The sequence below is a fragment of the Scyliorhinus canicula genome, chromosome 29 (genome assembly GCF_902713615.1).
Source record: "Scyliorhinus canicula chromosome 29, sScyCan1.1, whole genome shotgun sequence".
Lineage (NCBI taxonomy): Eukaryota > Metazoa > Chordata > Chondrichthyes > Carcharhiniformes > Scyliorhinidae > Scyliorhinus > Scyliorhinus canicula.
In genome coordinates, this window is record NC_052174.1 from 12,029,463 (window position 1) to 12,051,455 (window position 21,993).

The 21,993-nt window shown below is 53.7% G+C and overlaps 2 protein-coding genes across 2 annotated transcripts in view; one reads left to right on the forward strand and one right to left on the reverse strand.

Moving 5' to 3' along the window:
• Positions 1-1,104: 1,104 nt before the first annotated feature.
• On the reverse strand, positions 1,105-17,011 carry cnpy4 (canopy FGF signaling regulator 4). The gene is made up of 6 exons (XM_038786868.1): positions 16,859-17,011; positions 14,366-14,492; positions 12,318-12,414; positions 7,485-7,607; positions 6,367-6,484; positions 1,105-3,569 (listed from the first exon to the last, which is right to left on the reverse strand). Exons 1-6 carry the CDS (start codon positions 16,953-16,955, stop codon positions 3,388-3,390), a joined length of 744 nt encoding a protein of 247 aa, XP_038642796.1. The 5' UTR covers positions 16,956-17,011; the 3' UTR covers positions 1,105-3,387.
• A 4,873-nt stretch (positions 17,012-21,884) lies between these two features.
• taf6 (TAF6 RNA polymerase II, TATA box binding protein (TBP)-associated factor) overlaps positions 21,885-21,993 on the forward strand; it is a 31,120-nt gene continuing 31,011 nt past the window's right edge. The window contains exon 1 of the mRNA XM_038786890.1: positions 21,885-21,931. The gene's annotated coding sequence lies outside the window, so the exon portion shown is untranslated. The remainder of the gene's footprint in view (positions 21,932-21,993) is intronic.

Here is a 21,993-nt window from a genome sequence, read left to right on the forward strand (position 1 = left end):
GGCAGCACAGTGGTTAGCTTGGCTGCCTCACAGCGCCAGGGACCTGTGTTCAATTCCAGTCTTGGGCCACTGTCTGTGCAGAGTCTGCACGTTCTCCCCGTGTCTGCGCGGGTTTCCTCCGGGTGCGCCGGTTTCCTCCCACAGTCCAAAGATGTGCAGGTTAGGGGCCTGGGTAGGGTGCTCTTTCAGGTCGGTGCAGACCCGATGGGCTGAATGGCCTCCTTCAGCACAGAAGGGATTCCGTGGACTCTGCCAGTACTACATTTTGGTCAGCAGAACAGGGAGCTCAGTCGGTACTCAGAATGTGCGGTTCTAGGTTGCACAGAGGAACAAAGGGATCTCAGAGAACAAACGCAGCCATGTGTATGACAGTTTCACATCAGGCAGAGCACTGTCGCTGGAAGCTATGAAGTGAGTTAAATGTTCTATACCTGCAACAGTAGTGAACTCGCCAACATTGAGGGCATTTAAAAGTTTATTGGATAAGCATATGGATGATAAGGGCATAGTGTAGGTTAGATGGCCTTTAGTTTTTTTCCATGTCGGTGCAACATCGAGGGCCGAAGGACCTGTACTGCGCTGTATCGTTCTATGTTCTACGTTCTATGAGCGGTGACCGTGACAGGTTACTGTGGATTTTTACACCTTAAACTGGCACCGATACTAAGCAGCCATATTTCCAAAGCATTTTTTCAAAACTTTTGTTGTATCATCTCTCAAATAATCATTAGATTCCGATTCAGCAGGTTCAATAATTGCCTTAAGGGAATTGGCATAAATACTCGAGAGATTGACTGGCTTGCTCTCACAGAGCTCGTACAGGCTCGATGGGCTGAATGGCCTTCTGTACTGTATTGATTCTGGCATCAGCGAGCCTTCATTTCAGGTGTGTTTCGCGGTGTCAGAGGCGGCCTCGCCATTTTCCCGCAGTGAAATCTTCCAGACCCGCCAATGTCGATGGGGTTTGGCATACCCTGTACTGTTCCCCCCGCCAGGGAATGCGCCGTGGGGATCGGAAAAATCACCGTCAGCGGGACTGGGAAGATGCCACCGGCAGGAAAGGGCTGGAACGTTGCGGCCAAACCGTTTGCAACAGACACAATATATTCTGAAAGAGACCCTTTATTGTTCTATATACTTAAATATAAAAATACTGTAAAAATACTGAACACGTGAAACAAATACAAAATAGAAAATTCCGGAAGGTGCAAGGGAAGTCGTCACAAAACGTGCTGCCACGTGGGTGTAAAACGTTGTGTTTACGGAGATATTATGGAGCACACTTGGGCGTGTTTACTGGACAGACGCTAGTAAGAACTGATCATGGCTCACTGTGACAATAAGGTCAAGATTTACATAAGACATTTCCACCCCCACCATCCTGTACCTGGCAGTTCCTTTCACAGGCGTGTCCTGTGCGAGATTCCTTGAAGCGAACGCTTCAGAGCTTAAACAACCAAAAATAAAAATACAAGAAGAGGCTGGCGGTGGGCTAACTCGTCGAGCCGGTGGGCTAACTCGTCGAGCCGGTGAGCTCCAGCAGATGAGCCAGCAGAGAGGACGTTGTTACTCAACGTCTCGAGTCACCCCCCCGCAGAGCACGGAGCACCTTGTAGACATTGATAGCGTTACGGTTAAGTTGCAAAGGGCGTATACTATTAGTTTGCAGCAGGTGTTGCTCAGCTGCCCTACAACAGGAACCTTGTGTTGACTCATGCCTGGCGAGCCAGGAGCAGCCTAGTACGGATTCCTTACTGGTCTATCGAATGGAAAAGCATAGGCAGAGGAGGTTTATCAAAGATCCACCTGCAGGATATCTGCCTTTCCACACACACAGTTTGGGTTTACGGTGTCAAAGTTACAGGGGACAAAGAAAGTGCAATCTCTTCTTTCCGGAGCCTTGGTCACAGATCGATCAGCTATGATCGTATTGACTAGCAGGGTTGGCTCAAAGGGCCGAATGGACCACTCCCTGCTCCCGCGTCCTATATGCAGCTCGCTGAATATTCAGGCAGAACGTGGCGAGGGAACGTCATGAGCTTGCCTGGCATTCATATTTGCTACGGAGGCGGCTCAGAGAAGGGTCACTGGGCTGAAGGTTGAAGGTCAAGCTGCTCGGGCCTACACTAGTTGCCGAGTTCAGAAGACCAAAGAGGTAAAAATAGAAGGTCCTGAGGGGGGGGCCTTTATAATGTGGACACGCAGAGGATGCACCCCCTCCCCTCGTTCTTCTCTCCAACAAAGGGCAGTGGAGGCTGAGACACTGAATTCGTTCAAGGCCGATTTAGACAGATTCCAGATCTAGGAGGGAGTTAAGGGGCATGGGGGAACGGGCAAGACGGTGGGAGCAGAGGCCACAATCTGCTCAGCCACCATTTTATTGCATGGTGGAGGTGGCCCAAGGGCCGCTCCTGTTTCTTAGGTGGTCCGAGGGGGGGGGAGTAGGTTTCCCAAGGCGTGGGCCCTGGTGGTGGTCAAAGAGGCAGTTTTCCTCATCCTGAATAGCGTGTCACTGATCCATCAGTATTTGAATTCAATTACAATCTGGAATTAAAGGTTTTACATTGGTAGCAGTCAGTCGATTGTTTTGGTTGATCACCTTGTAAAGTGCGCTGCTCAGGCAAGGCGAGAGAAGCAGAGCGTTTAGGGCGCCGGAGGTGGAGTCCATTTTGCGCAGTCGGCAACTCCGTACCTCTCTGGCGCAGGCTCTGATGAGGCCTAAACACAATGAAGCTCGCGCGGCTGTACCCGAAATGGATCGGCTGGTGCAATGTGGAGTTTTGAGTTAGGTGGAGTTGGTCCCTCAAGAGGCCGCCTGTTGCACAGGATTCTGGGATCAAGTGGATTCCCCGGGAAGCGGGAAATTCGAGCCGGTTTCGGTCCAGTTTCCCTTTGGATTGAAATACTCAGCAGGGGCCTGCTGCTACATCCCGAGACTCTGCCTATCTCCTAGCCCCATTGTTGACACAGGGAAGATTATAAAACACCCGGTTACAGCCTGGGATGAGGATTAAAGCATCCCCAGTTAGCAAGCAGTCTTTATTATAAGGAATGTCCGTGATTTTGAATCTTGTGATGGGTGGGGACGAGTTGCTGCCTACAGCTCTTTGGGTTACGCCAAAAGATTAAAATGGCACTATTATTCCCTAATACTTCCATGTCACTGAGTATAAGAAACAGAAGTACAAAGACACCTTTGCAGGCTGGAGTGGTCAGGGTACAAGGTTACACTGCACTCGGAAAGCCCTGGATTAAGAGATATAATACCGAGGATCAAACAGCCTCCGTTAATGGTACTGATGAGGTTAGTCACTGGCCGGCAAAGCCGGTGCTTTTCTATCCATGTTCGGGAGTCGGGAAGGCCAAGAGTTCAGCAGCGGCGCGAGGTCAGAGTTCAGCAGCGTCGTGATGCACGGATTCCTGACCAGCCAGCACACCCTCGCCGCTCTCCACCCCATCCCCTTGGCCGCCCGTCCGTGGTTGCTCCTCCCCGTCAGCCTCCTGTCTCCTCCTCTCCTGGTTGTCGGCTGGGTCGCCCTTCTGTCCCGTCCACACTTCAGTCAGGCAATCTGCAGGGGGGGGGGGGGGGGGGGAAGGTGAGCGGGAGACAGTTCATTCGACAGTCAGGGATTAACGCTGCATTACCGCAAGGGGTGCCAACTTCGATTGGACGGACGCCTGGAGGGCTTTTTCTCTCTCCAGGTGACCGCACGTCCCCAACCACCCCGCCCAGTCGAATAGTTGGTCACATCCAAATATTATTTTGAAAAACAAAAATCAAACATTTTTAAATTAAAAAAAAACACAATCCTTTTAACGCCTCTGATTATTAGTTCTGCTGCATGTTGCTCATGATAATGACAGTGTGCAAAATGCTTTTAAATCCCAGAGACTGGGCAACTCGAATTTCAACCTGACACGATTGAAAACTGCGTTTTCCCAGATATCGCAATGGAAACGATTGACGCTTCGGTTAGACTTCGAGAAAGGGGAATCCTCCATAACCCAAAACATTTTCCTTGAAGTACGGAGTATTAATCATTTTCTGAGGTCAATGTGGATGTAATCATCACAATAGTGCAACTACATCTTTTACATTCACCCAAACAATGGTCCCCTTTTAGCATTCCTTTTATTTTTGTTATTAAATTTAGAGTACTCAATTATTTTTTTTTCCAATTAAGGGGCAATTTAATGTGGCCAATCCTTTGGGTTGAGAGGGTGAGACCCACGCAGATATGGAGAGAATGGGCAAACTCCACACGGACAGTCACCCAGGGCCAGAATAAGAACCCGGGCCCTCAGTGCCGTAGCCCCAATGCTAACCACTGCGCCACCGTGCTGCCCCTCAGCACCCCCTTTTTAGGCGACATAGTAGTTAGCGCTGCTGCCTCACAACACGTGGGAGAACGTGCAGACTCCGCACAGAGAGTGACCCAAGCCGGGAATTGATCCCGGGACCCTGACGCTGTGAAGCAACGGTACTAACCACTGTGCTACCCTGCTGCCCTAGACAATGGTTTCATGGCCATCATCAGACTCTGAATTACAGATATATTTTTTATTGAATTCGAATATCACCACCTGCTGAGGTGGGATTCGAACCTGGGTCCCCAGAGCAGTACCCTAGGTCTCTGGATTACTATTCAGTGACAACAGCACTGAGCCACTGCCTCCCCTAGCTGCAGCGCATCTTGTAGATGGTACACATTGTGAGTCAGTGGTGGTGGAAGGAGTGAATGTTTGTGGAAGGGGAGCAATCAAGCGGGGCTGCTTTGTCCTGGATGGTGTGGAGCTTCTCGAGTGTTGTTGGAGCTGCGCTCATCCAGGCAAGTGGAGAGTATTCCATCACACTCCTGACCTGTGCCTTGTAGATGGTGGACAGTCTTTGGGGGGTCAGGAGGTGAGTTACTCTCCGCAGGATTCCCAGCCTCTGACCTGCTCTGGTAGCCACAGTATTGATGTGGCTGGGTCCAGTTCAGTTTCTGATCAATGGTAACCCCCAGGATGTTGACTGTGGGGGATTCAGTGATGGTAACGCCATTGAATGCCAATGGGAGATGGTTAGATTCGCTCTTGTTGGAGAATGTACGAGACACAGGCTGAGTGTAAAGAGAGGCGGAATAGAAAAGGAAGGAACTAACGATTAAACCTTTATCCATGACGATAAATAAAGTCCTTCCTCAGGTGAAGGAGCAAGTGCTCCGAAAGCTCGTGTTTGAAACAAACCTGTTGGACTTTAACCTGGTGTTGTCAGACTTCTTACTGTACTCACCCCAGTCCAACGCCGGCATCTCCACATCATTCCTAATGGGTATATGAAATGTTTGGAGAGGATAGCGAGAGGTTTACTGGAAGGGATGCAGGATTACCCAGAGACTCTGGGGAAGCTGGGATTGCTCTCCGCGGAGCAGGGGTCAAGGGGTTATGGGGAGAAGGCAGGAGAATGGGGATGAGAAAAGTATCAGCCATGATTGAATGGGGGAGCCGAGTGGCCTAATACTGCTCCTATGTCTTACAGTCTAAGGCAAGATTTAATAGAGGCATTTAAAAATCATTAGGAGTAAAACGGCTTCCAATAGCTCAAAGGAACAATCACCAGAGAACACAGAGTGGGAGGTGACACGAGCAGGAAGCGGTTTCACACAGCGGGTGGTTAGAATTTGGAACGTGCCTGCAGATTCGACAGGAATGTTCAGAGAGGAATCGGATAAATCCTTGAAAGAGAAGGAATAGCAGGGATAGGGGGAGAAGAGCAGGGCCGCGGGAAGAACCAAATTGTTTTTCGAAAGGGCCAGCGCACAGGTCCGATGGGCTGAATGGCCTCCCTCGGCACTGTAGGGGTTCTATGAAAAGATGACTCCCTCTCTCGCTCACGCCAGCATTGAGGCGCCGGCCGACACTTGCGCTCTTGTCCCAGAATGGAGGCTTTCGATAGCCGGCCGGCCTCCTCACAACAGGCGCTAGTTCAATGCTCAGGAAGGGAGGTAGCATTAAAATAAATTCCAACGTCCTCATGGGCCGGCAGTCCTTGGTCGATGAGGAGGCTGCGCACCTCCTTGCTCTCGTCGCCCAGTCCTACTCCCCATGGGGTTATGGGGATAGGGTGGAGGTGTTGACCTTGGGATAGGGTGCTCTTTCCAAGAGCCGGTGCAGACTCAATGGGCCGAATGGCCTCCTTCTGCACTGTAAATTCTACGATAAACGTTCCTACAGATGCTCCAAAAGCAGCCATTATGCTAACCTGCACAAACCACCGAACGGGACTGCATCCACGCCAGGAATCTGTGCCCAAAACGAGGACAAGGGCAGAGAAGGTTTAGAAACAAAAAGAAAAACACAACCCAACCCCCACCCCAGACTGACCTCGATCGTCCTCTGCCAGCACATGGGACATGCAGAGAAACCGCTCCAGATTCAGGTCCTGGTGGCGAAAGTACCAGTCCTCCACGACCTCCTCGTACTGTTCCAACATGTTCTCGCACTGAAAAAGGGGGAAAACGTCAGGCAGCGCGGTATCGGGTGCGTTGGGTGGTGCTTGGCCCAGAACGTGATCTTCCCGATTCCCGATTCAACATAGAGCTTAATAATCTTAGATTGGAACCTCTGCCTCCATTTTGTTTCCCCTCTTCCCCTGGTCTGGTCTCTCCCCTCTCGCTTCTCCCTACGCCCAGCAGATAACCTGCCATTCTCACCTCCTCTAGCCACATTCTTTCTGCTTCCTTTCCTCATTCCCACTCGCAGCAAGAACCGTTTTGGGATTTAATCTCTCCGACCAGAGACGCCACAGGAAACAGGTCAGTGGATAGAGAGAGAGAGAGAGGCAGAGGTTTAGAGAGAGAGAGAGAGAGGCAGAGGTTTAAAGAGAGAGAGAGAGGCAGAGGTTTAAAGAGAGAGAGGCAGAGGTTTAAAGAGAGAGAGAGAGAGGCAGAGGTTTAAAGAGAGAGAGAGGCAGAGGTTTAGAGAGAGAGAGGCAGAGGTTTAAAGAGAGAGAGAGGCAGAGGTTTAAAGAGAGAGAGAGGCAGAGGTTTAAAGAGAGAGAGAGGCAGAGGTTTAAAGAGAGAGAGAGGCAGAGGTTTAAAGAGAGAGAGGCAGAGGTTTAAAGAGAGAGAGAGGCAGAGGTTTAAAGAGAGAGAGAGAGGCAGAGGTTTAAAGAGAGAGAGGCAGAGGTTTAAAGAGAGAGAGAGGCAGAGGTTTAGAGAGAGAAAGAGGCAGATGTAACTTAGCCAGTGGACTGTCAGTGTTAAGGGACAGAGTTAGGAATAAGGGAAGGTTCGGATCTACAGAGTAAGGAAATACAGGTAATCCCGAATAGAATCGAGTTAACTCTCCTCGTCTGTGCCACTCTCTCTGGCGTCAAATTCCAGATTCTAACTGTGACTTTGGTTGGTGGAAATTGGTGAGATTTCCTCATTTCCAACTTCTACCCTGTAATCCCAGGTTGGAAACTGCCCGGAAGCACGCCCGCACAAATGGCCTTTCACCTGTTTTTTCAGATCCGTCACCTCGGCCGAGGGCTCGTCCCACATTTCGAACGGAATACCCAGCTCCACCTTGACGCCCTTGTTTACCAGATTCTTCAGGGTCATCATCGTCTCACTGGTGCCCTGTTAACGGCACAACAAAACGCTGAGGGCACACACCACAGTCGGCCATCAGCCTCGCTGCTAGGATAGCAGCCAGGCCTTCAAACACCCAGACAATAAAACAAGGAGCTGCATTAACATAGCGCCTTAATGTAGTAAAACGCACCAGGGCGTCATCAGGTAAAGCGTGCCACCGAGCCACACAGGGTTGATATTCGGAACAGGCGGCCAATGGCTCGGTCAGCGAGGACGGTTGTGACAGCCCCCTAAAGGAGAGAAAGGCAGAGAGGTTTAGAGAGGCAGAGAGAGAGAGACAGAGGCAGAGAGAGAGACAGAGGCAGAGAGAGAGAGACAGAGGCAGAGAGAGAGAGACAGAGGCAGAGAGAGAGAGACAGAGGCAGAGAGAGAGAGACAGAGGCAGAGAGAGAGAGACAGAGGCAGAGAGAGAGGGACAGAGGCAGAGAGAGAGGGACAGAGGCAGAGAGAGAGGGACAGAGGCAGAGAGAGAGGGGCAGAGAGAGAGAGGGGCAGAGAGAGAGAGGGGCAGAGAGAGAGAGGGGCAGAGAGAGAGAGGGGGCAGAGAGAGAGAGGGGCAGAGAGAGAGAGGGGCAGAGAGAGAGAGGGGCAGAGAGAGAGAGGGGCAGAGAGAGAGAGGGGCAGAGAGAGAGAGGGGCAGAGAGAGAGAGGGGCAGAGAGAGAGAGGGGCAGAGAGAGAGAGGGGCAGAGAGAGAGAGGGGCAGAGAGAGAGAGGGGCAGAGAGAGAGAGGGGCAGAGAGAGAGAGGGGCAGAGAGAGAGAGGGGCAGAGAGAGAGAGGGGCAGAGAGAGAGAGGGGCAGAGAGAGAGAGGGGCAGAGAGAGAGAGGGGCAGAGAGAGAGAGGGGCAGAGAGAGAGAGGGGCAGAGAGAGAGAGGGGCAGAGAGAGAGACACACGAACCCCAGCCAATGGCAGGGCACTGGTCAGAGTGAGCAGACCTGTATGTAGACTGTAGACAAGGTTGTTAGTTGCCAATAAAGTTTTTGTTCCATAATATTGGACTTCCCCTCGAGTGAAACAATTTCATTCCGAGAGATTGCACAAATGATGATTTCCCCCTCCCCTCCCCAGTTTTCTTACTAAATGTAGGAACCAGTTTTCTTGGCTGAAATGGAGTCAGTAAACTCCTGGTTAACAGTGGGATCTGAGGCAGCGTTGATGGGCAGTGCAGTAAACTCCTGGTTAACAATGGGTCAGTACGGTCTGAGGCAGTGTTGATGGGCAGTGCAGTAAACTCCTGGTTAACAATGGGTCAGTGGGGACTGAGGCAGCGTTGATGGGTCAGTGCGGTCTGAGGCAGCGTTGATGGGCAGTGCAGTAATCTCCTGGTTAACAGTGGGTCAGTGCGGTCTGAGGCAGCGTTGATGGGCAGTGCAGTAATCTCCTGGTTAACAGTGGGTCAGTGCGGTCTGAGGCAGCGTTGATGGTCAGTGGGGTCTGAGGCAGTGTTGATGGGCAGTGCAGTAAAACTCCTGGTTAACAATGGGTCAGTACGGTCTGAGGCAGCGTTGATGGGCAGTGCAGTAATCTCCTGGTTAACAGTGGGTCAGTGGGGACTGAGGCAGCGTTGATGGGTCAGTGGGGACTGAGGCAGCGTTGATGGGTCAGTCGGGACTGAGGCAGTGTTGATGGGCAGTGCGGTAAACGCTCTGGTGCTCGGGAATTGTGGCAGCTTCTCCCATCAGGCGTACCCTGTATCCTGCGATTCTCCCCGGCCAGTGAATACCAAGGCTGTTGGGGCTTTCAGTTTCCAGGCAAAATATCGGCACGGCCAATAGTGCCCAGATAAACCCCACAGCAACTTCCCACAATGGGCCGATGTTGGGGTTATCCAAAAGTTGCTGTCTGATTCGCCGGTAACATTGTGGAAACAGCCCCTCACCTCAAACCACCTCCCCCCCCCCCCCCCCCCCCCCACCCCCACCCCCATTTGCGATCCTTTCACCTTTCTCAAGGTAGCCCCTCACCTTGCTCAAGGCAGCCCCTCACCTTGCTCAAGGTAGCCCCTCACCTTGCTCAAGGTAGCCCCTCACCTTGCTCAAGGCAGCCCCTCACCTTGCTCAAGGTACCCCCTCACCTTGCTCAAGGTACCCCCCTCACCTTGCTCAAGGTACCCCCCTCACCTTGCTCAAGGTACCCCCCTCACCTTGCTCAAGGTACCCCCCTCACCTTGCTCAAGGTACCCCCCTCACCTTGCTCAAGGTAGCCCCTCACCTTGCTCAAGGTAGCCCCTCACCTTGCTCAAGGTACCCCTTCACCTTGCTCAAGGTACCCCCTTCACCTTGCTCAAGGTACCCCCTTCACCTTGCTCAAGGTACCCACTCAACTTGCTCAAGGTAGCCCCTCACCTTGCTCAAGGCAGCCCCTCACCTTGCTCAAGGCAGCCCCTCACCTTGCTCAAGGTACCCCCTCACCTTGCTCAAGGTAGCCCCCTCACCTTGCTCAAGGTAGCCCCTCACCTTGCTCAAGGCAGCCCCTCACCTTGCTCAAGGTACCCACTCAACTTGCTCAAGGTACCCCCTCACCTTGCTCAAGGTACCCCCTCACCTTGCTCAAGGTACCCCCTCACCTTGCTCAAGGTATCCCCCTCACCTTGCTCAAGGTATCCCATTCACCTTGCTCAAGGTAGCCCCTCACCTTGCTCAAGGCAGCCCCTCACCTTGCTCAAGGGAGCCCCTCACCTTGCTCAAGGTACCCAGTCACCTTGCTCAAGGTACCCCCCTCACCTTGCTCAAGGTACCCCCCTCACCTTGCTCAAGGTATCCCCCTCACCTTGCTCAAGGTAGCCCCTCACCTTGCTCAAGGTAGCCCCTCACCTTGCTCAAGGTAGCCCCCTCACCTTGCTCAAGGTAGCCCCTCACCTTGCTCAAGGTAGCCCCTCACCTTGCTCAAGGTAGCCCCTCACCTTGCTCAAGGTAGCCCCTCACCTTGCTCAAGGTAGCCCCTCACCTTGCTCAAGGTAGCCCCTCACCTTGCTCAAGGCAGCCCCTCACCTTGCTCAAGGCAGCCCCTCACCTTGCTCAAGGCAGCCCCTCACCTTGCTCAAGGCAGCCCCTCACCTTGCTCAAGGCAGCCCCTCACCTTGCTCAAGGCAGCCCCTCACCTTGCTCAAGGCAGCCCCTCACCTTGCTCAAGGCAGCCCCTCACCTTGCTCAAGGCAGCCCCTCACCTTGCTCAAGGCAGCCCCTCACCTTGCTCAAGGCAGCCCCTCACCTTGCTCAAGGCAGCCCCTCACCTTGCTCAAGGCAGCCCCTCACCTTGCTCAAGGCAGCCCCTCACCTTGCTCAAGGCAGCCCCTCACCTTGCTCAAGGCAGCCCCTCACCTTGCTCAAGGCAGCCCCTCACCTTGCTCAAGGTACCCACTCACCTTGCTCAAGGTACCCACTCACCTTGCTCAAGGTACCCACTCACCTTGCTCAAGGTACCCACTCACCTTGCTCAAGGTACCCACTCACCTTGCTCAAGGTACCCACTCACCTTGCTCAAGGTACCCCCTTCACCTTGCTCAAGGTACCCCCTTCACCTTGCTCAAGGTACCCCCTTCACCTTGCTCAAGGTACCCCCTTCACCTTGCTCAAGGTACCCCCTTCACCTTGCTCAAGGTACCCCCTCACCTTGCTCAAGGCAGCCCCTCACCTTGCTCAAGGTAGCCCCTCACCTTGCTCAAGATACCCACTCACCTTGCTCAAGGTACCCACTCACCTTGCTCAAGGTACCCCCTCACCTTGCTCAAGGTACCCACTCACCTTGCTCAAGGTACCCACTCACCTTGCTCAAGGTACCCCCTTCACCTTGCTCAAGGTACCCCCTTCACCTTGCTCAAGGTACCCCCTCACCTTGCTCAAGGTACCCCCTCACCTTGCTCAGGTACCCCCTCACCTTGCTCAAGGTACCCCCCTCACCTTGCTCAAGGTACCCCCCTCACCTTGCTCAAGGTACCCCCCTTCACCTTGCTCAAGGTACCCCCTCACCTTGCTCAAGTACCCCCTACTGCTCAAGGTACCCCCTTCACCTTGCTCAAGGCAGCCCCTCACCTTGCTCAAGGTAACCCCTTCACCTTGCTCAAGGTACCCCCTCACCTTGCTCAAGGTACCCCCTCACCTTGCTCAAGGTACCCCCTCACCTTGCTCAAGGTACCCCCTCACCTTGCTCAAGGTACCCCCTCACCTTGCTCGGTACCCACTCAGCTGGTCGCAGGGATTAATCCTGGTCAAAACACACATCAATACTCCTGTAACAGAGATCCTAGGCTGCCCAGTGACACAGAAGGCTCTCAGCCACTTCCTGGCATTTCTCGCCTGTGGTATTATCACAACTGCAAGAACAGCCAGGGTTAATGAAGTGTCTCGAGTAGCCACCAGAGGGAGCTACAGTCACAAGTATATAAGGCAGTGATGCTAAGTCTTGTGGGAGAGAGTGCAGTAGTTAGCTAGAGAGAGAGATGTATTGATAGTGTGAGTGAGAGCAGATCATAGTTTATACCAGTGTTAAGATTAGATGTAGATGAGTGTAGTTTAAATGTTAACAATCAACTGTGAATTCTTTAGGAGTACGTGTCAAATCCAAATTAGTGGTGTTAATAAATTTATAGCTTTGTTTAAGTTAAAGCTATTTTGTGGTCTTTGTGAACACTACGCCAAACATCCTGAATTAAGCAACACAAAGAACACCACTTCGTCCTCATGTTATGCCCCTACCTTTGCGTATCGTAAGCTTCCAGGTCTCTCGGCGTGTACATTGTACTGCAGGATCCTTTCACAGATGTTATCCATGGCGTCTGTGAGCCGTGTCTCTCTATCAGACCACAGAGAGAGAGAGAGTCACTGAGCGAGCGTGAACAGTCATCACCATTATGACCGAATCCCATGGAGCCAGCCCACAGGGGGCAGCGTCATTACGGCGTGAACAAAAAAAATAGAAATTACTGTCGCACTCTGGCCTCGGAAAGCAAATTTGCTGTTAAAAAGTCTCCATCCTCTCCCCCGCCCTCCCCTCTACTTTCTCCCTCTCCCGAAGGTGCTGACTATATCTGGGGTCCAATTTCCAAACCAACACAAATCCTAAACCAGCTTATTTAAGAGAGCAGCACGGTGGCACAGTGGTTAGCACAATCGCTTCACAGCTCCAGGATCCCAGGTTCGATTCCCGGCTCGGGTCACTGTCTGTGCGGAGTCTGCACGTCCTCCCCGTGTGTGCGTGGGTTTGCTCCGGGCGCTCCGGTTTCCTCCCACAGTCCAAAGATGTGCAGGTTAGGGTGGATTGGCCATGATAAATTGCCCTTAGTGTCCAAAATTGCCCTTGGTGTTGGGTGGGGTTACTGGGTTATGGGGATAGGGTGGAGGTGTTGACCTTGGGTAGGGTGCGCTTTCCAAGAGCCGGTGCAGACTCAATGGGCTGAATGGCCTCCTTCTGCACTGTAAATTCTATGATAGAGCGGCAAGAACATTGAATTTGTTATTCCAGGGAGTGGTCGAGTTAGTCAAGAGGGATGTGTTCAAGGGGAAGCTGGAAAGATATACGAGGGAGAAAAGGGCGTTCCGAAGGGGGGCGAGATGAAGGGCGTTCCGTTTTGTGTGTGTGTGGGCGAGTCAAAGGGCACTCCGATCTGGGGGGGGGGAAAGAGAGAGAGAGAGAGAGTGACGATGGGGTGAAAGGAGGCTCCTGTGGAATAGAAACAGCAGCACGGACCAATTGGGTCAAGTGGCCGTCTCTGTCTTACGGTCAATGCGACCTCGCTATAGAGACCAGGATTTTATTTAACAAGAAAGTACCAAACTCACCAGGCCTTTCCGCACAGTATTCCACGCTTTGTTCCCCCGCCCACCCCTTGCGGCATTCCACTGGGAATAAATCCTCACAAACCCCCCCCCACCCAAATGCCTGGACCTCGGGTGCGGGGATCAACTCTGTCCTGCTCTGATCGGCGGAGGGGGAAATCCCTTCACATTGGGAAAGTGTGCATTATCGAACATCACGAAGCAAGCACGTTGATACTCCTCGAGGAGGCAGTTACCCCGGACAACTGCCTGGCGAGGCCACAAAACAAACGGATGGAGCTGGTTTTAATTGCTGCTGGAGAGGGGTTGGGGGGGTCCTGCTAAGTGTAGAACCACATCAGCAGGAGAGAGCAAAGAAGAACAATACAGCGCAGGAACAGGCCCTTCGGCCCTCCAAGCCTGCATCGGTCATGTTGATACCATCCTTGGCCAAAACCCTCAGCCCTTCCTAATGCCGTATCCCTCTATACCCATCCTATCCATGCATTTGTCAAGATGGCTTTTGAACGGCGTTAATGTATCTGCTAAAGGAGGTTAGGGTTCTTCAACTCCCACTTTCCCACCCATTCCCTGTATTCCTTAATTCTCGGAGACCAAAAATCCACCCATCGCAGCCTTAAATGCTTTAAACAATGGTGCACCCAGCAATCCCTCGGGTGGACACTGCCAACGATTCACAACACTTCGAGTGAATACATTTTTCCTCAGCTCCATCCCAAACGATCATCACTTTACCCATTGTTCTAGGTTTCCCCGACCAGTGGAAACAACCTGTCAGCTAGCTACCCAGACACGGCCCAGATGTTGGCTGGGAATCAAACCCAGTCTTGGGTGTTGACACCGCAGATGCTTTAACAGCAGCCACTCGCAAACCATAAGGTGTGCTTTGGGGGAAATGGTGTAAAGGACTGAAAACACATCGAGTAACTGGGGCTGGTGGGCCCCAGAGATTATTGCGCCGTACTTACGATGTGTTGTACTTTATCTTTCGTTTGCGTTTCCCATTGTCCAGCACTTCCCCGAGCTCCAAAACTTCCTTGGAACGTTTGGTCTTGTCCAGTGCTGTCTGCAGCTCCACCGTCAGGAACTTGCACACTTCAAACACACACGAGAGACAGAAAGGAAAGTTAGGAACCATGCAATGGCACCATTTCAGGCTGATTCTCACCCTCCTCCCGAGATCGTTTTCCAAAATGCATGCCTTTTGCACACACAGCTCTGGTCACCAACTGCTGACCGCACAAGAGGTGCGGATCTCTTGCAAAGGGGCAACGAAAACTCATTTGGAGCTTTGCACGATGTGCCCAACGTATTCCTGACACTCACCATCCCTCCGCCTCACAACTCAAGCACTGAATCAACATGGATCCCTCGCTTGGGAAAATGACTCTCAAGACATCGCAAAAAAACTGCGGCACTCCCTCAGCACTGACCCTCTGACAGTGCAGCACTCCCTCAGCACTGACCCTCTGACAGTGCAGCACTCTCTCAGTACTGACCCTCTGACAGTGCAGCACTCCCTCAGTACTGACCCTCTGACAGTGCAGCACTCCCTCAGTACTGACCCTCTGACAGTGCAGCACTCCCTCAGTACTGACCCTCTGACAGTGCGGTACTCCCTCAGTACTGACCCTCTGACAGTGCGGCGCTCCCTCAGTACTGACCCTCTGACAGTGCGGCACTCCCTCAGTACTGACCCTCTGACAGTGCAGCACTCCCTCAGCACTGACCCTCTGACAGTGCAGCACTCCCTCAGCACTGACCCTCTGACAGTGCGGCACTCCCTCAGTATTGACCCTCTGACAGTGCGGCACTCCCTCAGTACTGACCCTCTGACAGTGCAGCACTCCCTCAGTACTGACCCTCTGACAGTGCGGCACTCCCTCAGTACTGACCCTCTGACAGTGCAGCACTCCCTCAGTACTGACCCTCTGACAGTGCGGCTCCCTCAGTACTGACCCTCTGACAGTGCAGCACTCCCTCAGTACTGACCCTCTGACAGTGTGACACTCCCTCAGCACTGACCCTCTGACAGTGCAGCACTCCCTCAGTACTGACCCTCTGACAGTGCGGCACTCCCTCAGTACTGACCCTCTGACAGTGCGGCACTCCCTCAGTACTGACCCTCTGACAGTGCGGCACTCCCTCAGTACTGACCCTCTGACAGTGCGGCACTCCCTCAGTACTGACCCTCTGACAGTGCGGCACTCCCTCAGTACTGACCCTCTGACAGTGCGGCACTCCCTCAGTACTGACCCTCTGACAGTGCGGCACTCCCTCAGTACTGACCCTCTGACAGTGCGGCACCCCCTCAGTACTGACCCTCTGACAGTGCAGCACTCCCTCAGTACTGACCCTCTGACAGTGCAGCACTCCCTCAGTACTGACCCTCTGACAGTGCAGCACTCCCTCAGTACTGACCCTCTGACAGTGCAGCACTCCCTCAGTACTGACCCTCTGACAGTGCAGCATTCCCCTCAGTACTGACCCTCTGACAGTTGCAGCACTCCCTCAGTACTGACCCTCTGACAGTGCGGCACTCCCTCAGTACTGACCCTCTGACAGTGCGGCACTCCCTCAGTACTGACCCTCTGACAGTGCAGCACTCCCTCAGTACTGACCCTCTGACAGTGCAGCACTCCCTCAGTACTGACCCCTCTGACAGTGCGGCACTCCCTCAGTACTGACCCTCTGACAGTGCAGCACTCCCTCAGTACTGACCCTCTGACAGTGCGGCACTCCCTCAGTACTGACCCTCTGACAGTGCGGCAGCTCCTCAGTACTGACCCTCTGACAGTGCAGCACTCCCTCAGTACTGACCCTCTGACAGTGCGGCTCCCTCAGTACTGACCCTCTGACAGTGCAGCACTCCCTCAGTACTGACCCTCTGACAGTGCGGCACTCCCTCAGTACTGACCCTCTGACAGTGCGGCACTCCCTCAGTACTGACCCTCTGACAGTGCCGGCACTCCCTCAGTACTGACCCTCTGACAGTGCAGCGCTCCCTCAGTACGACCCTCTGACAGTGCAGCGCTCCCTCAGTACTGACCCTCTGACAGTGCGGCACTCCCTCAGTACTGACCCTCTGACAGTGCAGCACTCCCTCAGTACTGACCCTCTGACAGTGCGGCACTCCCTCAGTACTGACCCTCTGACAGTGCGGCACTCCCTCAGTCCTGACCCTCTGACAGTGCGGCACTCCCTCAGTACTGACCCTCTGACAGTGCAGCACTCCCTCAGCACTGACCCTCTGACAGTACAGCACTCCCTCAGTACTGACCCTCAGGTGGGACCCACTGGTCCGCCGCCATTTTGGGGAAGGTCAGTTGCTCGGGGCAACCAGCTCTGAGGTTTAAACCCCTAAACCGCCCCCCCGGATCGCACCCTTTGAACTGCCGCAGGAGTGGCCTACAGACAGAGGGGGCCGGGAGCGGCCTCCTTCTCCCCCCCTGGCTTCACACCTTCGCATTTGGTGGGCAGCCTCTCGGCCTCCCCGTCCTCCGCTGCCGCTCCGCCGGCGAACAGCGGGATAAGAAACACGAGCACCGGCCGCAGCATCTCCCCCCTCCGCCGCAGCCCAGATCGAGCTGGCAGGCGGCAGCCAATCACAGGGCCGCCAGCAGGCGACCCGGCCGGCGGCAGCCAATCACCGGGCGCGCCCCACCAGGCCCATCCAGCGGCGGCCAATCAGCGAGCGCGGCGGGTGGTCGGCCTCTCACCCGCCCCATCCCCACGTGGGCGCTCTCCACTCTGGGCCAATCATGCCGCCCTCTCCCCCCACGTGGGCCGCATGCCGGCGCCTGCGCCGTCGAGGCCGCCTCCTTTCCTCCTGCTTCCCCATTGGCTGCCGCTTCAGTTTGAATCTCCCGCCCTGCTGGGGAAGTGGGCGGGGTTTTCCTTCAAACCCGGAAGTGTGCAATTTTGTGCTCAATACATTAACACCCCCCCCCCCTCCTGAAAGATGCAGTTTTTAAACAATATCATTTTCACGGCCCTTCTATATTTTGGAACTTTCGAGTTATTGAATGATCCAGGTTCAGAAATAAAAACTTTACCTGGCTCAGTGGGCCAGGGTAGGGTTTGGCTCTTTCAGAGGGTCGGTGCAGATTCGATGGGCTGAATGGCCTTCTTCTGCACTGTAGGGATTCTACGAATGCCTGAGGATATATCCATCCACTTGAAGGATAGTCATTGGGGCGGCATGCTGGTTAGCACTGCTGCATCACAGCTTCTTGAGCTGGTTTAGCAGAGGGCTACAGAGCTGGCTTTGAAAGCAGACCAAGGCAGGACAGCAGTGCGGGTTCAATTCCCATACCAACCTCCCCAAACAGGCGCCAGAATGTGGTGACTAGGGGCTTTTCAAAGTAACTTCATTTGAAGCCTACTTGTGATAATAAGCGATTTTCATTTCATTTCACCAGGGACCCGGTTTAATACTGGCCTCGGGTGACTTGTCTGTAGAGTTTGAATGCTCTCCCCCGTGTCTGCGTGTGTTTCCTCCGGGTGCTCCGGTTTCCTCCCACAGTCCAACGGTGTGCAGGTGTCATGTGAGAGTACCTTTAAGAAATGGGTGTTTTAAGAAATGTACCTTTAGGGCAGCACGGTGGCGCAGTGGGTTAGCCCTGCTGCCTCACGACGCTGAGGTCCCAGGTTCGATCCTTTCTCTGGGACACTGTCAGTGTGGAGTTTGCACATTCTCCCGTGTTTGCGTGGGTTTCGCCCCCACAACCCAAAGATGTGCAGGGTAGGTGGATTGGCCATGCTAAATTGCCCCTTAATTGGAAAAATGAATTGGGTACTCTAAATTTATTTTTTAAAAAAGAAATGTACCTTTAAGAAATGGGTGTTTATCAGTGATGTCAGAGTGTGGGTGGAGCTGGGCTGTCAGCTTTTTACTTTTGTTTTAGGCTGTTTGCTGCAGGGTGTGTTTTAGTTTTGTTTTCAATGTTGGAGCTCAAGCCAGACCAAGCAGGTGTACTGCTGTTCTCTCTGCCATGAAAAGACTATCTCTTGATCATTTGGTGAATTCAGAATTATAAATGTGCTCCGTAGTGAATGTAAACCTAATGTGCTTCTGTTAAAAGGTGTTTCTTCTGTCTTCTGGATGTTGTTTGGGACGTTATTAAGGATTACTTAGTGTTGTATTCTTTGGGGGGTTGTATTTGAATTGATGGTTGCAAAGATGTTCACTGTATGTTTTAAAAAGGTTAACTTGAGTTGATAGAATAAGCGTTGTTTTGCTTTTAAAAAATACTTTTCCATTTCTGCTGTACCACACCTGTAGAGTGGGCCGTGTGCTCCCCATACCACAATCTATTAAAAGTTGTGGGTCAGGTGAACTCCATGATACACTCTGGGGTTCTCTAAAACCTGGCCCATAACAGCGGGTTAAGTGGATTGGCCGTGCTAAATCGCCCCTTGATGTGCAGGTTAGGTGATGGGGTTACAGGTAGAGGGCGGGGTGGACAGTGGAGTGTATATAAGAACGAGGAGCCACTTGGCCCTTCGAGACTGCTCCACCATTCAATGAGATCATGGCTGATCTTTTGTAGACTCAGCTCCACTTTCCGACCCGAACACCACATTATTCCTTTGTTCTTCAAAGAACTATCTATCTTTATCTTGAAAGGGTAGGTAATTAAATGGGTAGGTAATTCAAAAGGGTCGGTGCAGACTTGATGGGCCGAATGGCCTTCTGCACTGTAGGGGTTCTATGATTCTAGGTGTGATACCCATGGCGTGGTGTGGATGTGTGGCTGCCCGCCCTGGCAGCAGTGCTAACCACTGTGCCGCCTTTGGGATGCACTGTGTGATTTTACAATGTGTCAATCGGTGAGTCAAACACAGACGTTGCAAGGTGACATTCTCAGCTTCCTATTTCCAGTATCTATACGGCCAGTCACCACATGCGGATTGTCGGCACACAGGGGTACGAGGAGATCTTGCTTGTGATATTAACCAGCTTCAGATTTCAGCAAAGGATCACCCACCAAACAAGATAGGCATCTCTTGTCATTGTCAAACAGTTAGCAGCTTATGGTCCACTACCCATCGAAACGTCATCAGTCGACTGAAAACGTTAAAAGCAGTAAAAACTCAACTCTCACATTAACACGCGGTGCCATACCTAAGGATCCAGCGGTAAGAAAATTCAAATGACAGGATTAACGGACCTGCCATTGCGTTCAGGCCGTATTTGCTCGCTCCAGCAGGCACAGAACATAGAACATAGAACAGTACAGCACAGAACAGGCCCTTCGGCCCTCAATGTTGTGCCGAGCCATGATCACCCTACTCAAACCCACGTATCCACCCTATACCCGTAACCCAACAACCCCCCCCCCTTAACCTTACTTTATTAGGACACTACGGCAATTTATCATGGCCAATCCACCTAACCCGCACATCTTGGACTGTGGGAGGAAACCGGAGCACCCGGAGGAAACCCACGCACACAGGGGGAGGACGTGCAGACTCCACACAGACAGTGACCCAGCCGGGAATCGAACCTGGGACCCTGGAGCTGTGAGCATTTATGCTAACCACCATGCTACCCTGCTGCCCCGGAAGGGGTGCCACGGTCTATTCCTACTGGGAACTAATCTGTTTTATCACCATCAGCCTCTATAACTACAGTTGTATCGGTGTACAGCTCCGCAATCAGGCCAATCCTTCGGGCGTATTCAGTCATAGAGCACAGAAAGAGGCCACTCGGCCCATCGTGTCTGCGCCGGCCATCAAACACCTATCCGTTCGAATCCCATTTTCCGGCACTTGGCCCCTAGCCTTACTATTCTGTGACTTTTCAAGTGCTAAACCAAATGCTTTCAGATAACGTCTTGTGCCTGGAGTGGAAAGATTATACCCAGCCCACAAAGGCCAGTTCTTTGTCGCAGTACTCTGTCCCCCCCCCCCCCCGTAACATCCTGCAGGATGGTAACATCGTTTCTATAGTGTGGCGACGAGAACTGCACGCAGTACTCTAGCTGTGGCCGAACCAGTGTTTTATACAGCTCCATCATAACCTCCCCGCTCTTATATTCTATACCTCGGCTAATAAAGGCAAGTGTCCCATAGGCTTCTTAACCACCTTATCTACCTGCCCTGCTGCCTTCAGCGATCTATGAATATGTATCCCAAGGTCCCTCTGTAGTTCTGAGCGTCCTACCGCTCATTGTAAATCCCTTTGCCTTGTTAGTCCTCCCAAAATGCATCACCTCACACTTTTCAGGGTTAAATTCCTTTTGCCGCTGTTCTGCCCATCTAACCAGCCCGTCTATATGCTGTAATCTGAGGATTTCCTCCTCGCTATTTACCGCACCACCAATTTTTGTCTCATCTGCGAAAGTACTGATCCCACCCCCTCCCACATTGACGTCTAGATCATTAATCTGCGGACAGCGAGGGGCCCAGCACCGATCCCTGGGCAAAGTCACAAAAACAATCTTCGCCCTCCACCCTCTGCCTCCCGCCACTGAGCCGATTCCGGATCCAGTCCGCCGGATTGATCCCGAGGGCTCGTCTCCAGCCTCCCGTGTGGAACTTGGTCAAAAGCTTTGCTGAAGTCCAGGAGACCGCATCTACCGCACTGCCCTCGGCGGCTCCACCCAGTCACCTGCTGGGAAAATTCAATCAGATTTGTGACAGGACGACCCCCCCCCCCCCCCCCCCCAAGGGGGACAAAGCCGACTAGAGTGTCTGTGAATCTTGCCGATGGCGGCACCAATCCCCCACCCATCCGCACTCAGCGCCGTCCCCGACGCCGAATGGCGGCGGTTCGTGCGGCGGCGGAGTGGGTCGGTGGGCGTGGAAAGTGGGCGTGACGTCGTGGGAGTGGAAGCGGCCAATAGGCGGGGCGAGGCGGAAAGGATCACGTGGCGATGGTGGCGGGGTGTCGGACCCTGGGAAGCGCTGCTGTGGGGTCGGGACCAGGCCCGGTGACGCGTTGGGGGGGCGGGGTTTAGACCCGGCGATGGCGCTGGGGCGGGGCCAGAGTCGGTGATGCGCTGGGCGGGGCCCGGCCGTTGACGTGTGGGTGGGGCGGGGTTTAGGCCCGTGATGCGTTGGGGCGGGGCCAGAGCCAGTAACGCGCTAGGTGGGGCGGGACCAAAGCCCGTGACGCGCTGGATAGGGCGGGGTTTGGACCCCGTGATGTGCTGGGGAGGGGCCAGAGCCGGTAACGCACGAGGTGGGGCGGGACCAAAGCCCGTGACGCGCTGGGTGGGGCGGGGTTTAGACCCCGTGATGTGCTGGGGTGGGGCCACAGCCGGGAACGCGCTGGGCGGGGCGGGGTTTAGACCCCGTGATGCGCTGGGGTGGGGCCACAGCCAGTAACGCTCTAGGTGGGCGGGGCCAGGCCCGGTGACGCGCTGGGTGGGGCGGGGTTAGACCCGGTGATGCGCTGGGGCGGGGCCAGAGGCGCGCCGGGCGCGCGCACTGGAGGCGGCCGCTCGGCTCGGTGGCGCGCGCTGGAGGTGGCGCGCGGGGCGCTGGGGCCTCGTTGGCGGAGAGACAGAGAGGAAAAGAAAATGGAGGCGAGGGAGCGGCGGCGGCCGGTGGGGGGGAGGGGAGGGGGAGGGGGTCAGCGGGGCGGGGC

What these genes read in the sequence shown, in the direction of transcription:
- cnpy4 (XM_038786868.1), bottom strand. Translation starts at nt 16,955, where the DNA reads ATGCTGCGGCCGGTGCTCGTGTTTCTTATCCCGCTGTTCGCCGGCGGA. An exon ending in AAGATAAAGTACAACACATC is followed by an intron (nt 12,415 to 14,365) that starts GTAAGTACGGCG and finishes GTGGTCTGATAG; the next exon opens with AGAGACACGGCTCACAGACG. An exon ending in TGACGGATCTGAAAAAACAG is followed by an intron (nt 6,485 to 7,484) that starts GTGAAAGGCCAT and finishes CCCCTTTTTCAG; the next exon opens with TGCGAGAACATGTTGGAACA.